General features: G+C 40.2%; 2 protein-coding genes across 2 annotated transcripts; both read right to left on the reverse strand.

Moving 5' to 3' along the window:
- Window positions 1-3,270: 3,270 nt before the first annotated feature.
- LOC124407299 (facilitated trehalose transporter Tret1-like) lies at window positions 3,271-5,731 on the reverse strand. Its single transcript, XM_046883312.1, has 3 exons — window positions 5,567-5,731; window positions 4,699-4,967; window positions 3,271-4,602 (listed from the first exon to the last, which is right to left on the reverse strand). Exons 2-3 carry the CDS (start codon window positions 4,766-4,768, stop codon window positions 3,290-3,292), a joined length of 1,383 nt encoding a protein of 460 aa, XP_046739268.1. The 5' UTR covers window positions 4,769-4,967; window positions 5,567-5,731; the 3' UTR covers window positions 3,271-3,289.
- A 1,433-nt stretch (window positions 5,732-7,164) lies between these two features.
- Window positions 7,165-15,439, reverse strand: LOC124406491. Its single transcript, XM_046881919.1, has 11 exons — window positions 15,358-15,439; window positions 13,994-15,287; window positions 13,417-13,488; window positions 13,070-13,133; window positions 12,846-12,956; window positions 12,539-12,733; window positions 11,373-11,497; window positions 11,182-11,324; window positions 8,711-8,756; window positions 8,536-8,645; window positions 7,165-8,465 (listed from the first exon to the last, which is right to left on the reverse strand). The coding sequence occupies exons 1-11, from the start codon at window positions 15,437-15,439 to the stop codon at window positions 7,168-7,170; spliced, it is 3,540 nt and encodes a 1,179-aa protein (XP_046737875.1). The 3' UTR covers window positions 7,165-7,167.
- Between the last annotated feature and the right edge of the window lie 1,686 nt (window positions 15,440-17,125).

Below are 17,125 nucleotides of genomic sequence, written 5' to 3' on the forward strand. Positions count from 1 at the left end.
TTATTTTTTCGTGTCATTCATTCATTATACTTCGGAAATTTATCTTCATTTGGCAAACGGTTGAGGATAGGAAGTTTGAAAAATTGAGCTTGCGAATTTACAGAACATTTTTTAACTGTCACATTTACTCTGAATGATGTTGTGTACGTAGTGAGCACCAAAATATTAGCACCAGAAATAAATCCTAATAATTAAAAAAAATGTATTATCGCTTATCTTAGCATTGCTTACCCTCGTATCGTGATAGTTTCGTAAAAATTCCTTATCTCCTTGCAGCATTGAATCGATTAATCTGCAATCAACTGCTCTATGGCAACTAGTTGCATGTATTCATTAATCAACTGATTACCCACCAACCTCAGGTGCGCTTTGTTTAATCGTCCTGTATTGAATTATCCGCGATATTAGTAGCAGCAAGTAGCAGGGAAATGAAGTCATGGAGAATATCGGTAACCATTGCACCTAGCGTGGATCGAATCCATCACTTAGAAAGTAAAAGTGGGTTCCCAGCAATGCCATGGATACGAAAATTCTACAGTTTGAGGAGACCCATATCTTTCTCCGTCCAAATGGTGTGCTTTATTTTTGAAATAATTTGCCAAGTTGGCGTACCGTGAACTCAAACCTATCAACATTTCAATATACTCTGAAACTGGATCTGTACGATCAACAGTTCGACGTATGATACTTCTTCATGTCACGTCGCATCTGTACTCGGCCATCGAGGTAAGCCATCGGCTTACGCAAAATTCAAAAAAACGGACCATGTATGATTTTTTCAAATTGAATTCAACATTGTAACACGGTTATTTTTTTAATTGCAAAAAATTATTTTAATTCAACGCTATGGCCGGTCGTTCACGGTAATGATATAATCACGATTGCCATCGTCAACAGTAAGATTATGTACATCAATTTCCCATCGAAATACAACATGCTCATCGCGACAAATGAATGAAAAAAGAATTCAGTCTATCAAAGAGCTGTATTTTGAAATCTTGATTGAAATATTTGATTAACTTCCGTATATCGTGATAATAGGTTCGAAATCCTTCTATTAACACTTAAATTCTGTCTGCTGTCTTCATCGTCTTTGATTTACCGTAATCTACCTTGATAAAGAAATTATCGATAATATCATATACCATGTATTCGATAAGAGACCATTTATTCAGGTGCATAAGGTAATCATAATTTTTAGTCTCAGTACTTTTGTTGGGATGTCTTACGAAAAACCTTAAAAAAATATTTGTTAAAAAACGATTAGTTACGATGTCTAGTGATCGCAATATTTTGGACCGCAACACATCCATTGGGAAGCTTTGCAAACAATGTGATGTTGATTCGTTTGTGACCTTCCACTTCCCTAACTTGAGCAATGTCATGTGGGCTTGGAGCATCCTTCCAAGCTGGACTGAAATTTGCTGCCACTACCCTGACTCACGCGCAGAATTTCATTAACCATTTAATATAAGGTTTTTGAGAGCCAGCGAAATTACTAAATCGCAAACCACGATCGTATGTTCAGTGACAGTAAAAATATGAAAATCCGAAAGTTACTTTTCCGTCATGACGTTTTGAATCTCCGTGAGTGTTTTTCCCTTCATCTCTGGCTGATTGAAGGAGAAGACACGAACGGAAGAGATAGTTGGCACGACGCTTATAAATGCGAAGGTTCTCATCGATAAGTAAGGGCACATCGTATTACCGACAAGAATTCCCAGCGATAGGCCATTTGACGTCATGGATATCAAAGCTCCTCGAAATTTGGGCTTGAAATTTCTCCAAGATCTCTGCCATTGAGGCAAGAAATGGAGAATCATCAGCCGAAAATTGAGCCAGATAAGGCGAGGCCCAACCGATTGCCAAGCCAACCACGAACATCATCGTCATCGCTGCGTAATAGATGAATACGATGAAGAGGTAATACGATGTAAATGCCAGAGAAAAAACTGGAAATACTGAAGCTTTAAATGTATCTGATTCACTTTTACTCACCAGTGAAGCCTCCGACCCATTGCAATCACAAAGTGCCTTTGGATAGTGATTGACTGAGGCTTAAAACCATACTGTGAAAATTGAAGAGTAGAGATTCAAAATTGCACTGATACACCATACGACATACGACAGACTATGGTCTCTTGACTGGAACTGGCCTGCAGTCTGCTCCTTGCGGATGTATTTTTCCCAGGTGCAGCTCAACTGATTACGTATTAATGTATTATATTCACGATCGGTTATACCATGCGAAAATGTGCGGGTTCGTGTACTTATCATTTGTTATCAAGGTCAATGCATCTGTAACGAGCTGTTACGTGATACACGTATATAGCGTTTATATTGCAGCTTATCTGTGTAATTTGACAGGAGTACCAAGTTCATCCAACTTTGGATAGTGCATAGGTATACGCATATCTTTGAGGCAGCGTCAATTACTGATATGTCTTATCACACACTGGTATCAAGTGAATTTATATATACCGTTTGATCAACCTGCAAACTGTACCAAAGCAAAGTTGTAATGAAATGTGAAAATTGAATGCAAAAAGCTCAACCGCATTATAATAAGTGGTTCAATTTGAAGCCCTTGATTACATCTTTCAGGAATCTCTGAGCAGCCAACAATAAAAGTTTACGTTCATGAGTTTATCTTCATCTCGTAATCAAATGTCGTTTCATATTAACACAATAAACCGTAGATTACGAAACGGATTCATATTTTTAACAAATTCATTTTCATCGGAAACGAAAAAATCACGCGATATTAACAATAGGTATGTGATGAACGAATTGACCAATTTGCAATTCTCAAAATCTGATGCTCTACCTTAGTAGCATTTTCTATCCGTTAAACTTATATTCGTATACACACATTTACATACCTATATTCAAGCGACTTAGTCCGCTTGTACATGTTCATGATGGTAGATTTCGAAGTTTATCCATATTGCTTGGATATAGACTCGGTGAAAATAATTTACACTTTTCATTTATTATATTCCATCTTACATGACCTTGGGTAAAGACACGATCTGAAATATATTCAACAACGCAGTAGAAAAACCATGTGTTTATGTGTCGTTATGTCTAATGAACACAATTCTCACTGTACACGTTCGTCGAAAAGCTTCACAAACTATGCCATCTCGATTTTTTTCGTTACCTCGTGGCTTCCTAATGTAAACTTGGTTCGAAGAACTTGTTGAAATTGATTAAGCTGGCTATATGCTAAGCGAAGTACCACAGTTGAATGACTAATGACGACAGAATCATTGCAATTCATTACGCTCTACTTCTTTGTCATGACATCTTGAATCTCCGAAAGCGTTTTTCCTTTCATTTCTGGGACTAATAAGAGTCCAAAAATTGCCGATATAACCATCAATATTGCATAGATCCAGTAGATGTAACTTTCATCAATAACTTCTAGCAGGTACTGGTAACTATTAACCGAGGTGAATGCAAATACAGCCGCAAATGCACAGGCGATGGAGGCAGCTAGAGTTCGGATGTTTGCTCCGAAAAGCTCGCTGAGAAGAATGGCTGGAATACAGTTGAGTCCCATGTTGAAACATATCGTAAATGCAACCATAGAGATTATCGGTATCCATTGCAAAAGGTTGGGATCTAATCCATCATTCAAGAGGTAAAAGTGTGTGGCTAACGCTGTCATAGCTAGACAAACTCCGCAGCTTGAAAAGACCCACATTTTTCTTCTCCCGACTTGATCAGCCAAATACATCATAAACAATCCAGCCACGATTCCCAGTCCATTTGCTAAAATGGGTACAGTGGAAGGTGTAACGACGGTGACCATGCCCCTCGTTATGATGGTTTCCATGTACGCGGCTATGGCGTTTATCCCACAGAATTGTGAGAAGAAGGCCAATACGACAACTATTATTCCAGCCTTCCGGTTTCGAGGGATGTTAAACTCACGTAATCGGTCGATGAAGGTCATGGTATTTGTTGTGGCCACAAATTGCTTGATGGTTTCCACTTCCACGGAGATATTTGCTTTTGGGTTGTATTTTAGTATCGACTTTTCCGCATCCAGCAATTTTCTCTTACTTGTCAGATAATACGGAGACTGAGGTATCAATATGAAAATGAGAACAAATGAGATTGTTGGAACGAGACTTATAGACGCGAAGATTCTCATCGAGATATAAGCACCCATTATGTTACCCGTCAGAATTCCCAAGGATAAGCCATTCAGTGTCATAGCTATTAATGCACCCCGGATATTTGAGTTTGAGATATCTCCAAGGTATAAGGGAAAACTCATGCTAGCTACTTCGATGGCCACCCCGCAAATGAATCTGGCCACATAAATCCAAGCTACGGAATTTGCCGCGATAACTAGAATCCAGGAAAGCATTAGACCACAGCCGTTTCCGATCATTGTAGTTTTGCTGCCGAAGTATTGGTTGCCAATGAAACCAATGGCCGCCCCTGGCAACCGTCCGAGATGGAAGATCGACGCGATCCAAGAAATCTCGTCCACTGAGGCAGGAAATGGAGAATCTCCAGCCGAAAATTGAGCCAAGTAAGGCGAGCCCCAACCGATTGTCAAGCCAATTACGAACATCATTATCATTGCTACGGAACAACGAAATTGAGTATCAATGAGAAATTAATTATCCAAAGGCCGTGAATAATTAAATTCAATAATATGTTTAAGACGTTGGCACATACCTGCGGAACCTCCGATCCATTGCAGCCACAACGTATCGTTCGAAAACGGCGAAGTCAAACGGAAGAGCATTCTCTCAAAACTGAAGTATGTGATCTTCAAAGATGTGACTAATTTCGACAGACCCGCACCTTGTATTTAAAATTTCCACAAGACCAGGTGGTGCTAATTTTGACTAACCTGCGCTCTGTCTGCACCTCACTTGCGGACTGTGAGCATATTCGCTTCTGTGTTGAGAGCCTGATAAGTACTGCAGATTATGTGAGAAAGTCTAAAAATACCTAGGTGCAATTACGCGGGCCGAGTGCATTAGCAGATGCAATCTATCATATCACGTGGGTGTAATAATTTGATGTGTGCACCTTATCTACACAATTAGACTAGAATATATGGTTCATTCCAGCTGAACTCGACCCACTTTTGACCTCATGTTTTCGGATTTGGTTCTCAATTTTTTTCGAAGTTCTATTAACCGACAAAAAGATTCCATTTTTTCAGATTTTTTAAAAAGAACGGTTTCGAGTAATGATTTTTCTTGAAATCGCCTTTTTTAAAAAATGACATTTTTCCAGCGACGAAGCGCAAAGACGTGAGGTTTGACAGTAAAATTTCATAAATCTAAAATACTCAATTCAGTTCAAAATTTCATAAAAAAGAGAGAAAAAAAAAAAAAAATGGTGAATAAATCTGCAACCTCCCCAAAAGTAATTCTTTCTCCCTAAAGTAAAAAAAAATTGAATTTCCGTCGAAAGTCCTCTTGTGGGCTAAAAGAATTGAAAAAAAAAAAAAAAAAATTAAAACTGAATCCAAATTCATGAGGTCAAAGGTGTATCAAGTTTAGCGGGAATGCCCCATATATGTATATGATACCGCTCAAATCCTGGTGCTCACAGTAATGTATATTATGCATATCACAACGACTTTGGACAAATGACATTCACGAAATATATCTTATCGCGGTGTTGGGTTTCACCGAGTCTATTCGAATGCAGAGCATCTCTTTGCACATATTTTTTCCAATGCTACTACTTGAACCTACGTGCCATATATATTTTTTCTATAATTAATGCCGTTCATATTGTAACGCCAGTGTGGATGGCTTTGCCTATGTAAAAAATAAATTAATAAATAGTAATTCCTCAAAAGGGTTGAAAATAGGACCAGTCTTGCCAAACCGGAAACGCCTTGATCTTTCTCTAAGTTTCGCAAACTCGTAAATATCCAGAGCTGACTTTGTCGCAGATGAGGATTTTTCACCGTCGCTCCTACTGGTAAGCAAGTGTTTTCAATTTTTGTATTACGAGTGCTCGAATCAAAGTCTGTCATATATTTTCGAATACTCTTGAACCTTGTCTCGATCTCATTACACGTTACGTAGGGTCAGACATAACTGAATTTACCCGTGTGAATGGTCCATGATCAGTTGTCAAAATATTTGTATACTGCTTAGCATTGCGTAGCTACCAGTGGGTTTCGCTTGATAGAATGATACATAAGAATTATGAATGCAGTAATGCTGTACGCTGTGATGGTAACTGTATGGATCAAAATAGATCTTATGGTAAGAGCGTGTAAGACACTGCTATAGTAATTGCACGTCGTTGATTAGTGGCGCGGACGGAGCGCAGCTGTGATGTAACAATATTTTTTCGAATCAAATACAAATTAAAATAGTAATCAACACTTTTTTCGAATCAGTACGGGGCCCATTTTGCCTGAATCTGGCATTTAAGCAATGTACTTTTCTTGTTTCATGCCACCTTAATAAATAAATAAGAATTCCTAAGGATATCGGGGTAAAATGGGACAAAAAAAGACACACACAGTATACGCACGATCCACCTCCTCATTTTTATCAAAGCTTGCTGTCACAAATTATGAAATATCTCGAATCGTTATCACCACGTGAAAACCATAGAAGTTAAAACCCCTACACGTTGGCTGCCGGTGTCAGCAAGTGGCGTGAACGTGCCATTTTTGTGCGAGTTCACGGTGCACAGGTTGATACGTCGTTGACTTGACAAAGAGCACGATTGGTTACCGGTATCCCGGTATCGTCGTTGACTTGACAGTTCGGCGATGAGTTTGACAGATCTTTGGCTTGACAGTATAGAAATTATCAATAAAGTTAACTACTGCAATGCCTAAAGGACAGTGACGAACATTTGAAAAAATCGGAATAGACCTTCACAAAGATGCCTTCAATCATGGCCAATTGTATGTGGGCTTCTCACGAATAGGATCTTGGGATGGTTCGAAACTGTACCTTGGTCAATAACGAAAAGACAATTTAGTCAAAAATCACGGGTGCACAAAATTGTTAACTTCAATAACGCAGAGTCAACATTGAATGATCTCTGATTCATGATATTTGATTGATTAAAACAGAATAATTCAGGAATATACTGAGAGTACATAATACGCGGATTCTTTCCAAAAGATATTTTCTGCTCAGAATCTTACCTTCAAATTTACATGTTTTGAATCGCTTGCAAGGTCTTACCCTTCGTTTCAGGCAACGTAAAGCCAAAAATAACAGCCAGAAACATGATAACGGCATACATGTAGAATACGAAAGCTTCGCCAAAGGCATCCAGCAAAGGTTGATAACTTTTCGTCGAGGCAAAGCCGACGAACCCCGCGAGAATATTGCCCAAACATGCTGTCAAGCTTTTCAAATTCGGCGCGATAAGCTCACTCAGAAATATGCTCGGAATGGAAGTGATGCCTACGAAGAGAAACACCCGGAAGCTGATCATGCAAACAACCGGCACCCACTGTTGTTCGTAGGAATTATAACCATTGGCCAAAAGGGTGAAATTTACTCCGGTTGAAACCATGGATGCGGAAGCTCCACAGGCTGAGATTATCCACATGGGCTTTCGTCCATATCTGTCGGCCAAAGACATCGCCACCCATCCGCCGACGCAGTCGAGTACGTTGGCTACGATCACCACCGTCGCGGGAGCAATCGCGGTCACGTTGCTTCTTTTCAGGATCATTTCCATGTAGTATAAAATGGAGTTGAGACCGCTGAAATGCATGAAGAAGTGCAGTAGCAGTATTATCACTCCAACCTTCCTGTTTCGAGGTGTCATCAACTCCCGGAGTCGATCTCCGACCGTAAGCAAATTCGATTCGGAGGTGAATGTCTGCAATGACTGCAACTCCTCGTTGACGACCACTTTCGGGTGGTACCGGCTTATCGACCTTTTGGCCTCGTCCAATTTGCCCATCTTGACATAGTAGTGAGGAGATTCGGGGACGCATATGAAAATGATGATATAAACTATGGTCGGCACCAAGGCTATGTAGCCGAACGTAGTCTTTGGCAGGTAGGTGCCCAAAATGTTGCCTACCAATGAGCCCAGGGGAAACCCGCTCATGGCGAAGGATACCAACGTGCCGCGGGTAGCTGAGCTGCTGACTTCACCGAGGTAGACGGGAAAACTGACGAACGCGATTCCTATGCCCAGCCCATGGGAGAAACTGGTCCCGTAGAGCCAGATTGCTGAGTCAGCCAGGATGAGACAAACCCAAGCCAGCAGCAGAGGGCATCCCCCGATAAGCATCGCCCTCTTACCCCCGAGGTAGTGGACGGTGATTGAGCCAAATATCCCACCCACCAGGCGCGCCGGACTGGACAATGACGCCACCCAGGAGGCCTCGTCCAAGGTGAGGAAGAGTGACGAATTCGGGGTGGTCATCAGGGCCAGAAACGGCGAGAACATCCCGAACAGCATGCCGATCACAATCAGCATCAGCATCGCTGCGAAACGAATATTCGGTGATACGTCGCGATAGCTGAAGAACTCACGTGTTTAATCACTTCCACTTACATCCTAATCCTCCAATCCACTGAAACCATAATATCTCCGTTGGCCGCGACAGCCATTGCTTCTTCCACAGGTGTCCGAACATTGAATACGACGTGTCCTTAGTAACGATTCTGTAACGTCACTTCGGTCTAGCTGTCAGTGGAGTTAGAGTAGATCGTGATTTCAAAGATGCTACCCTCTGCGGTTCTCTGAACCAATAATCCTGCTTGAATAAAATATGGCTGTGAAGTGTGATAAGATACTCAAATCAGGGTACTCCGTATGCGAGACCAGCTCCAACGCAAGCATTACATGGGACTGAGAAGAAATCGATCAACGCGCAGAGGTTTTAGTCTCCAGGACTATATTCTGAGAATCATAAGTAATATGAGATGAAAACTTCCGTCAACGCGGTTGCCTACATCAATCAGCTCACAATTCTAATCCTCCATAATTGATACGACTCGCAAATATGTATGATCTATATTCTTCAAATTTTCCCTCCCCTGAGTACTAAAAAAATATACGGAATCTTTTGACTTGTCGTCCTGAAACGAACTAATAAAACTTCCTGAATTTCAGATATTGCATTTCTATACAGAATGACAATTTAATATGCCCTAGTTCGTCACAATTGCAACGTTCACCCATCACAGTATTGTATTCAATTCTATCCAACCACAGTTTCGATTGTAGCTACACCAATGAAATAGGACCGTTTACTCGATCCGAAAAACTATGAACTTTAGTGTTTTGAAGTGATGTAGTAAATTTATATAAATTAACCTCACGAGAAATGTTGCCAAATCAATCGCCGGTCAAGCTTGACATTTACGTTTCGATCAACGACACGTTTCCCATTTGGATAAACTACAAGATGAAATAGACGGAGGATTTCTTAGTAGCCACCGTTCTACATGACGTTCAACGCTGTACTGAACGAACGCTAAAGGAAACCAAGATGATCATGAACCGTCGGACACATTTTCCTTTCTGGTGCAATCCACTCTACTGTACGCCTGTCTACGAACTCGACTATAAATTTCCAATGCGATTATACAAATGCATAATTTCATTTTTCTAGATAAGCGCTGTTTAAAAACAGAATTATCCGACTTAATGAAATACTTCTTGACATAACAAATAGTCGACCTAATGTCGCGCAGAAATTTTTTATCAATTATGACATGCAAAAAATATGACATATAGGATGTTGATATTTGGTATGTTCACTAAGCGGTCTTTATTGAAAAAATTCCCTCATGGTGACAAGATTTCAAAAAACGATCAGACTTCACACGTGCATTTACGATCACCAATATTCTGTCATCGAAATATCAGTCTGAGAAATTGCCGTAGATCAGAAGCTAACATTAACATTGTAGAAAACGCGTCAGTCGTTGTGAAAAAATGGAAATGTCCAATCGAGATAACGTTATCGCAGTATAGAAAAAATGTGTACTGCACATTCATTGGCTAACAATTCGCAAGTTCATATTTTCGGAGGTCGATACTCAAAGCGTAAAATGTCTCGGATCTGATTTTTTCATGGATGATTGCCCGTTCTTGATAACTGTCTTCAAAGTACACGTATAAATATCGAAATTTCAAAGTTTCGCTTTCCCATTTATCAATGACGGAAAGTCAATTTACAGTCGACGTGTACACTATTACTTGTAAATTGACAATCTAGCGGACATTCGTGAACACATGGATGACACGAAGTCAAATATTTGCTTCAGATACGTCCTATGCATCAGTCCCCGATAGTTGACTTCATGTTTTGCCGCCAATAAATCAAATGTAAGTTAACCGTGTGCTACACTATGGGTATCTGCACACCGCAACATTCATGGACATATATTATCGCGGTGCAAAATTTTTCGATTTGTTCACTAATTTATAGCACCTTGTAGCGCATATTTTTCCGATGCTATTATTACAAACCACATATTATTATTCCTCTACAATTAATGCTGCCCGACTGCATTACACTTTTATACCGATCATTTGACACACAATTGAGTCACAAATTACCGTTTACAATAACTATCGGTGCCCGTGACGTTTGAAAAATCAGGGGAGAAATAAACAAATAATTTTATAAATCGCAGGGCTAATCGCTACGTTAATTTTTCGCAATCTTACTCGGCCTCACGCAAAGCTCACGGCCACCTCATTTACTGTCAGATTTAGTGGACAGCTGAGGCGGGATGTCGTTAAAATAATCGCAAGAATTTAATTTCGAATTAGGTAGCTAATTATTAGAAGACATTCGGACTGTTTATTTTTCGACAGCATTGTATTGACAAAAGAAAAATACAACAACAAAATAGTGATCACCTTTAAAGTTATGGCTAATCGTGATTTTCCGTTATAAAATCTCAATCCTCAATGCGCCATATTGAAATACTACATTGGAATTTAAAAAGGCGTTGAAAAAGATGTCGGACTGAAATTCTTGATGGAAAAAAAAACTCTAAACAACATATTTAAAAAAACTCTATACGACCGAATATACAAAATTCCAAAAAGCCAAGGTACAGAATTGTTCCGAGGTACAGAATTTCGAAATGACGAAACGGACGTTCAAAAAAATAATTTTCACGTATGAAAAATGTCGCTTCTTTGTGACCTATTTTCCTTCCGTGAAGTGTCACTTTCTACAACCGACTTCAGAACTCCGGTAGCCGGTACGAATACTTTTCACGTTCACGTCTGTGCCATGAAGGATATTGCCTGTATCACCAACGTTAACTGTCTTCCGATTCGACTGATCATTTCGGCACGACTGCGCCCCCTCGGCGCCACTAATTAGCGACGTGCAATTACCATAACCACGTCTTACACGCTCTTACCATAAGTTCTGAGATCTATATCGATCCATACAGTGACCATCACAGTGTCCAACATTACTGCATTCGTAATTCTTATGCATCACACCATCAGTTAGCAAGCGAAACCAACTCGTAGCTAGGCAATGCTAAGTCGTACAAATATATTGTCACAAAGGGTGACAGTATTTTTTTACAGATCTAGCCTTTTTTACAGATCTAGTAGTTGGCATAGATAGAAGAAGCTTAAGAGTTCTTTTGTCATAAAATGAATAAAGTTGCTGCGTCAAGCAATATTATTGTAAAACCAGTCTTGTTTCTGACTCACCATAGACCGAGAACCACGTATCGTGGAATAAAAGTCTTTTTCCTAGCTTCGCTCACGAACCCGCAATTCCATTTCGTAACGCGAAAGTGTTACAATATATATATATACAATATATACATATATGATTATATTTTCACATTAAATAACACATAGGATGCATGATATCAGATTCGGAATAATAAACTCTAGCAACAGATCTTAGACACAATAATACAAAAAGGTAAATCTGCATACCGAAACGTGAAGAGCGTGAGACCGGAAATTCGTAAGCATTTAATCATCCTCTATTCCTTGGACGCGAATAGACAAAACGTCCCGTCAGCACCAATCGATTGGCCCTCGCAGACGAATCGTCTTGCGCTGACTTATCTGAGAACGTAGCTTACCAATGAAGAACTCCTTTTCAAACTCCTCCGACATCCATCCTTCCAGACATCTCGAGACACAATGCAGACGATAATTTGACATCAAAGAGTAAAGATAGTAATTGAAGATCAAAAAATAAAGAACCTAATTAGACTTCAGACATTAATCTAACATCGAAGAAGCTAGTACTAAATTAAACTTAGATTCAATTCCAAGTTCAAGTGCAGAGTAAATAAACTAAAATTGAATCTTTCGAGGCATGGATCACTGATTTCAGAAATTTAGAATTGTAGAAAATGATTCGATTCACAAGTCAGCTGAGATTCGTTCGTGAGAATGAATTCAATTAATACTGATCAGTGCTCACTTTACTGCGACTAACCAGCAACACCAGCCTTTTCGACATTGTAGAATTCAAACTGAGTTCAATATAGAAACGGAAAGAAAACAGACAAAACCTGCCGCGCTAATTATATAAGCGAAGACGTAACTATACGTCCAGCGCCATGTGACAGCTAACGGCAAAACGTCTATTTCTTCTCGAGATAATCATTGTACATTTTCTAGAGTTTGAAGCAAATTTGTCGATCGACATTGGCGTCTTACGATAGGAAGGAAATCTGTCTTGAATTGTCGTTGGTTTCCCCCTGTGCTTGTGAATCTTATTCACCGCAAAATCAGGTGACTGATTCTACTTGTGAAAGTTATAGGTGAGTTATAATCCTCACGGTTCTACCTGCGGGCACGTAACCAATTTCCTTGCATATCCATGTCTAGGGTCGCTTTAGAATTGGTCGCGTTACACGTCCAGTAAATATTTGGAGATTAAAGAACTTTGCTAAACTTCGGATAACTAGTGTATTCCTCTGTTCTCGTATTTCAATGCTTGTTTTAGTGATGTTGGAGTATTGGAGCTGCAGGGAAAGTTTTTATTCGTTTTAACTCTAAATTGGGATGTTTGATTATGGTAATTCACATAATTTTTTAAACTTTCGCAATTTTCTTACTCGGTAAGGAATTGGGATACATTGTGGAGATAAAATTCAATCCTTTGACTTGCTTTAATCTCATTTAATGTAAAAGCAGAAAAGCTGTCGTGTGACAGTATTCTAGATTGAATACTTTTGAAGGACAATATTCACCTCGATTGGTCCCAGTTCTCTCTTTAACATTCACTCGTTCGGTCATGAGAATAAATTATAAATAACCTATAGATTATGAGCAAGTGAGCTATGATAACTTACAATTAATAACTTACAAATATTTGTCACTGAAAAGAGTATATTATACGATATATATGTATGTATAGATAGTTTAATAGTTGACTATTGCGGTTCTAGCCGCAAATATTTTCACGAAACTGTAAGACGTAACCATATGCTTTTGTGGATTTTTTTGTAGAGCTCATCGAGACTCTGAAAACTCGTCAGCATAACGTTCCTGCATCTGTAAGACTTTAGTCAGCGTTCGTAAACGTGTATAATCTTATTTCGACTTGGCTTAGAAATATTGTTATATTTCCAAAAATAATGACCTAGTTGTGACGACATTGTAGCCTCAGCCCTGGCGAGACATTGCAGCTATCAGAAGAAAAAAATTAAAATTGGTTCAGTGGTTCTGGATTCATCAGCAAACATACCGACAGACGGAAAGACGTTGGGTTTTGTACGTAGATGCGAAGAATATGAAAAATATAAGATATATCAGTTACATCTAGTGACTCGACCCACTACGGTGGCTTTCTGGTGAACTGAAGTTTTACTACTTCTTGAATGTATCAATTTGAAGTTCATAAATAATCGTATTTACAGAATACTATATAACACAGATTCAACGTTCAATGATTTCTGATTCATCGTAATTGCTGAATTCAAACGCAAACAACATTAGAATTTTCTCACACTTCTTTGCGGCGGCTGTTTCCAGCTTGTAAGGATATGTTTAAATTCACATTTTCTGAATCTCCTGCAAGGTCTTGCCCTTTGTTTCAGGCAACTTGAAGCCAAAAATAACAGCTAAAAACATGATAACGGCATACATGTAGAATACGAAAGCTTCGCCAAAGGCATCCAGCGAAGGTTGATAACTTTTCGTCGAGACAAAGCCGATTAACCCAGCAAAAATATTGCCTAAACATACCATTACGCCTTTCACATTCGGTGCGATAAGCTCGCTCATAAATATACTGGGAAGAGAGAAGACACCCACGAATAGAAAGACCCGGAAGCTGATCATGCAAACAATCGGCACCCACTGCTGTTCGTAGAAATTATAGCCATTGTCCAAAAGTGTAAAATTTGCTCCCATTAAAACCATGGTTACGCAAGCTCCACAGGCTGAGATTATCCACATTGGCCTCCGTCCATATCTATCCGCCAAAGACATCGCCACCCATCCGCCGACGCAGTCAAGTACGTTGGCTACGATCACCACCGTCGCAGGAGCAATCGCGGTCACGTTGCTTGATTTCAGGATCATTTCCATGTAGTATAGAATAGAGTTGAGACCACTGAAATGCATGAAGAGGTACAGTATCAAAATTATCACGCCAGCCTTCCTGTTTCGAGGTGTTATCAACTCCCGCAGTCGATCTCCAACCGTAACCGAATTCGATCCGGAGACGAATGTCTGCAAGGACTCCAGCTCCTCTTTGACAATCACTTTCGGATGGTACCGGCTTATCGACCTTTTGGCCTCGTCATATTTGCCCATCTTGACATAGTAGTGAGGAGATTCTGGGACGCATAGGAAGATGGCGATGTAAACGATGGTCGGCACCAAGGCTACGTAGCCAAACGTTTCCTTTGGTAGGTAGGTGCCCAAAATGTTGCCTATCAATGAGCCCAGGGGGAACCCGCTCAATGCGAAGGATACCAACGTGCCGCGGGTCGCTGAGCTGCTGACTTCTCCGAGGTAGACGGGAAAACTGACGAACGCGATTCCTATGCCCAGCCCATGGGCGAAACTGGTCCCGTAGAGCCAGATTGCTGAGTCAGCCAGGATGAGACAAACCCAAGCCAGCAGCAGAGGGCATCCCCCGATAAGCATCGCCCTCTTACTCCCGAGGTAGTTGACGGTGATTGAGCCAAATATCGCACCCACCAGACGCGCCGGACTGGACAATGACGCCACCCAGGAGGCCTCGTCCAAGGTGAGGAAGAGTGACGAATTCGGGGTGGTCATCAGGGCCAGAAACGGCGAGAACATCCCGATCAGCATGCCGATCACATTCAGCATCAGCATCGCTGCGGAACGAATATTTGGTGATACGTCGCGATAACTGAAGAACTCACGTGTTTAATCACTTCCACTTACATCCTAATCCTCCAATCCATTGAAACCATAATATCTCCGTTGGCCGCGACAGCCATTGCTTCTTCCACAGGTGTCCGAACATTGAATACGACGTGTCCTTAGTAACGATTCTGTAACGTCACTTTGGTCTAACTGTCAGTGGAGTTAGAGTAGATTGTGATTTCAAAGATGCCACCCTCTGCGGTTCTCTGAACCAATAATCCTGCTTGAATAAAATATGGTTGTGAAGTGTAATAAGATACTCAAATCAGGGTACTCCGCATGCGAGACCAGCTCCAACGCAAGCATGGGACCCACAAGAAATCGATCAATGCGCAGCGGTTTTAGTGTATAAGACTATAATTCTGACAATCATAAGTAATAAGATAAAAAGCTCAGTCAGCGTTGTTGCTTACTGCAATCGCTCACAATTATAATTCTTCGTAATTAATATGACCCACATATATGCATGATTTATATTTTTTAAACCTTTTCGTTTCTGAGTCTGAAAAAAGTTAATAATAGTAATAGTAATAATGAATAATAATAATAAAAATAATAATAATTTTTTTTCATTTGTTGAACACTTTTCGAGACGATCAATGACATTTATATTCCCTCCCGTTACAATCGAAGTTTGCTTATCACAATATAATATTCGAAAGACTCCAATCACATGTATAATTCTATTTACAGGGTAGGGGTTAAAACTTGGAAGGGTCAATATTCCGAATGGCCGATATATCAAAATTTCAAACATTTGAAAATAAAAAGAAGAAAGATGAATAGTTCGAAATCTTGAGACACTGGTTTGTAGTCATTCTAATCAGCGACACTTTCAAAAGTCAAGTTTTCGAACAATTCATCTTTCGTTATTTTGTTTTCACATGTCTGAAATTTCGATATATCGGCCATTCGCAATATTGACCCTTCCAAGTTTTGACCCCCAGTCCATTTACAGACACATTAAAAATATAAGACTATGAAAAATTGGTGTTCTGACGCAAAGTATTAAATTCATGTAGATGAGTCAGAGAATTGGTTTCTAACTTAATCTTGACTATATCAACAAAGAGAGCTCTCTTACCTATTCGAGGGCAGAAATTACACGATATTGTCGCACTACACGGTGTGAACTGTGATGCCTCGGACCACCCTCTCTGCTGGGGGATGCTGGGGCAAAGGAGAATTCTCGAGTGCAAAAAACCCGGCTCGTTACAAGACCCCAAGGTATCGAGAACAGGAACAGGTCTTGTCGTCCTGTAAACGACTTGGGACAACACACCGCTGGTTCGATGTCACAACCCTATAGTGTTTCGCCCATACAACCAACTACAGTCACACTGATAAACTATTAGAGAACAATAATTGTATACGCGACGGCGCAGCCGAATCACAGAATTCATAGATTATAACGGTACCAGAAATTATCCTGAAAATTGGAATAGATGCTGAAGGCACGACCGTTCTCTGTGAAATCTGTTTTCTATATGCCTTAAGTCGAGTGTTTGCGGGGGGCCTAACCGTGTGCAACACCCCCCACATCCAGCGCAGTGTATATATGTAACCACATGTCCTTCTGAGCGCAGACAAGGAGAAAGCCCGGGCTTTTCCCCGAATCTCCAAATTCAAGCCGCTTTCTCTAAATTGTGGCTCGTAGACAATTGCTGGACGAGTTTGCCCTTCAGGCCTTGGTATTGGTATTTCGAAACTTATTCACACTAGGGTGTGAAGTCGGAAGATAGCATATCAATATAACGGTTTCTGAGTTAGTGGTCAACTGGCTAAT

The sequence above is a fragment of the Diprion similis genome, chromosome 6 (assembly GCF_021155765.1).
Source record: "Diprion similis isolate iyDipSimi1 chromosome 6, iyDipSimi1.1, whole genome shotgun sequence".
Classification (NCBI taxonomy): domain Eukaryota; kingdom Metazoa; phylum Arthropoda; class Insecta; order Hymenoptera; family Diprionidae; genus Diprion; species Diprion similis.

Coding starts and splice junctions, on each gene's coding strand:
- LOC124407299 (XM_046883312.1), bottom strand. CDS start 4,768: ATGCTCTTCCGTTTGACTTCGCCGTTTTCGAACGATACGTTGTGGCTG. Junction 4,603..4,698: donor ATGGATCGGAGGTTCCGCAG/GTATGTGCCAAC, acceptor GTTGTTCCGTAG/CAATGATAATGATGTTCGTA.
- LOC124406491 (XM_046881919.1), bottom strand. CDS start 15,439: ATGTTCGGACACCTGTGGAAGAAGCAATGGCTGTCGCGGCCAACGGAG. Junction 11,498..12,538: donor GCTGTCACATGGCGCTGGAC/GTATAGTTACGT, acceptor TGTACGACTTAG/CATTGCCTAGCTACGAGTTG. Junction 8,466..8,535: donor GTGGATTGGAGGATTAGGAT/GTAAGTGGAAGT, acceptor TTCGTTTCGCAG/CGATGCTGATGCTGATTGTG.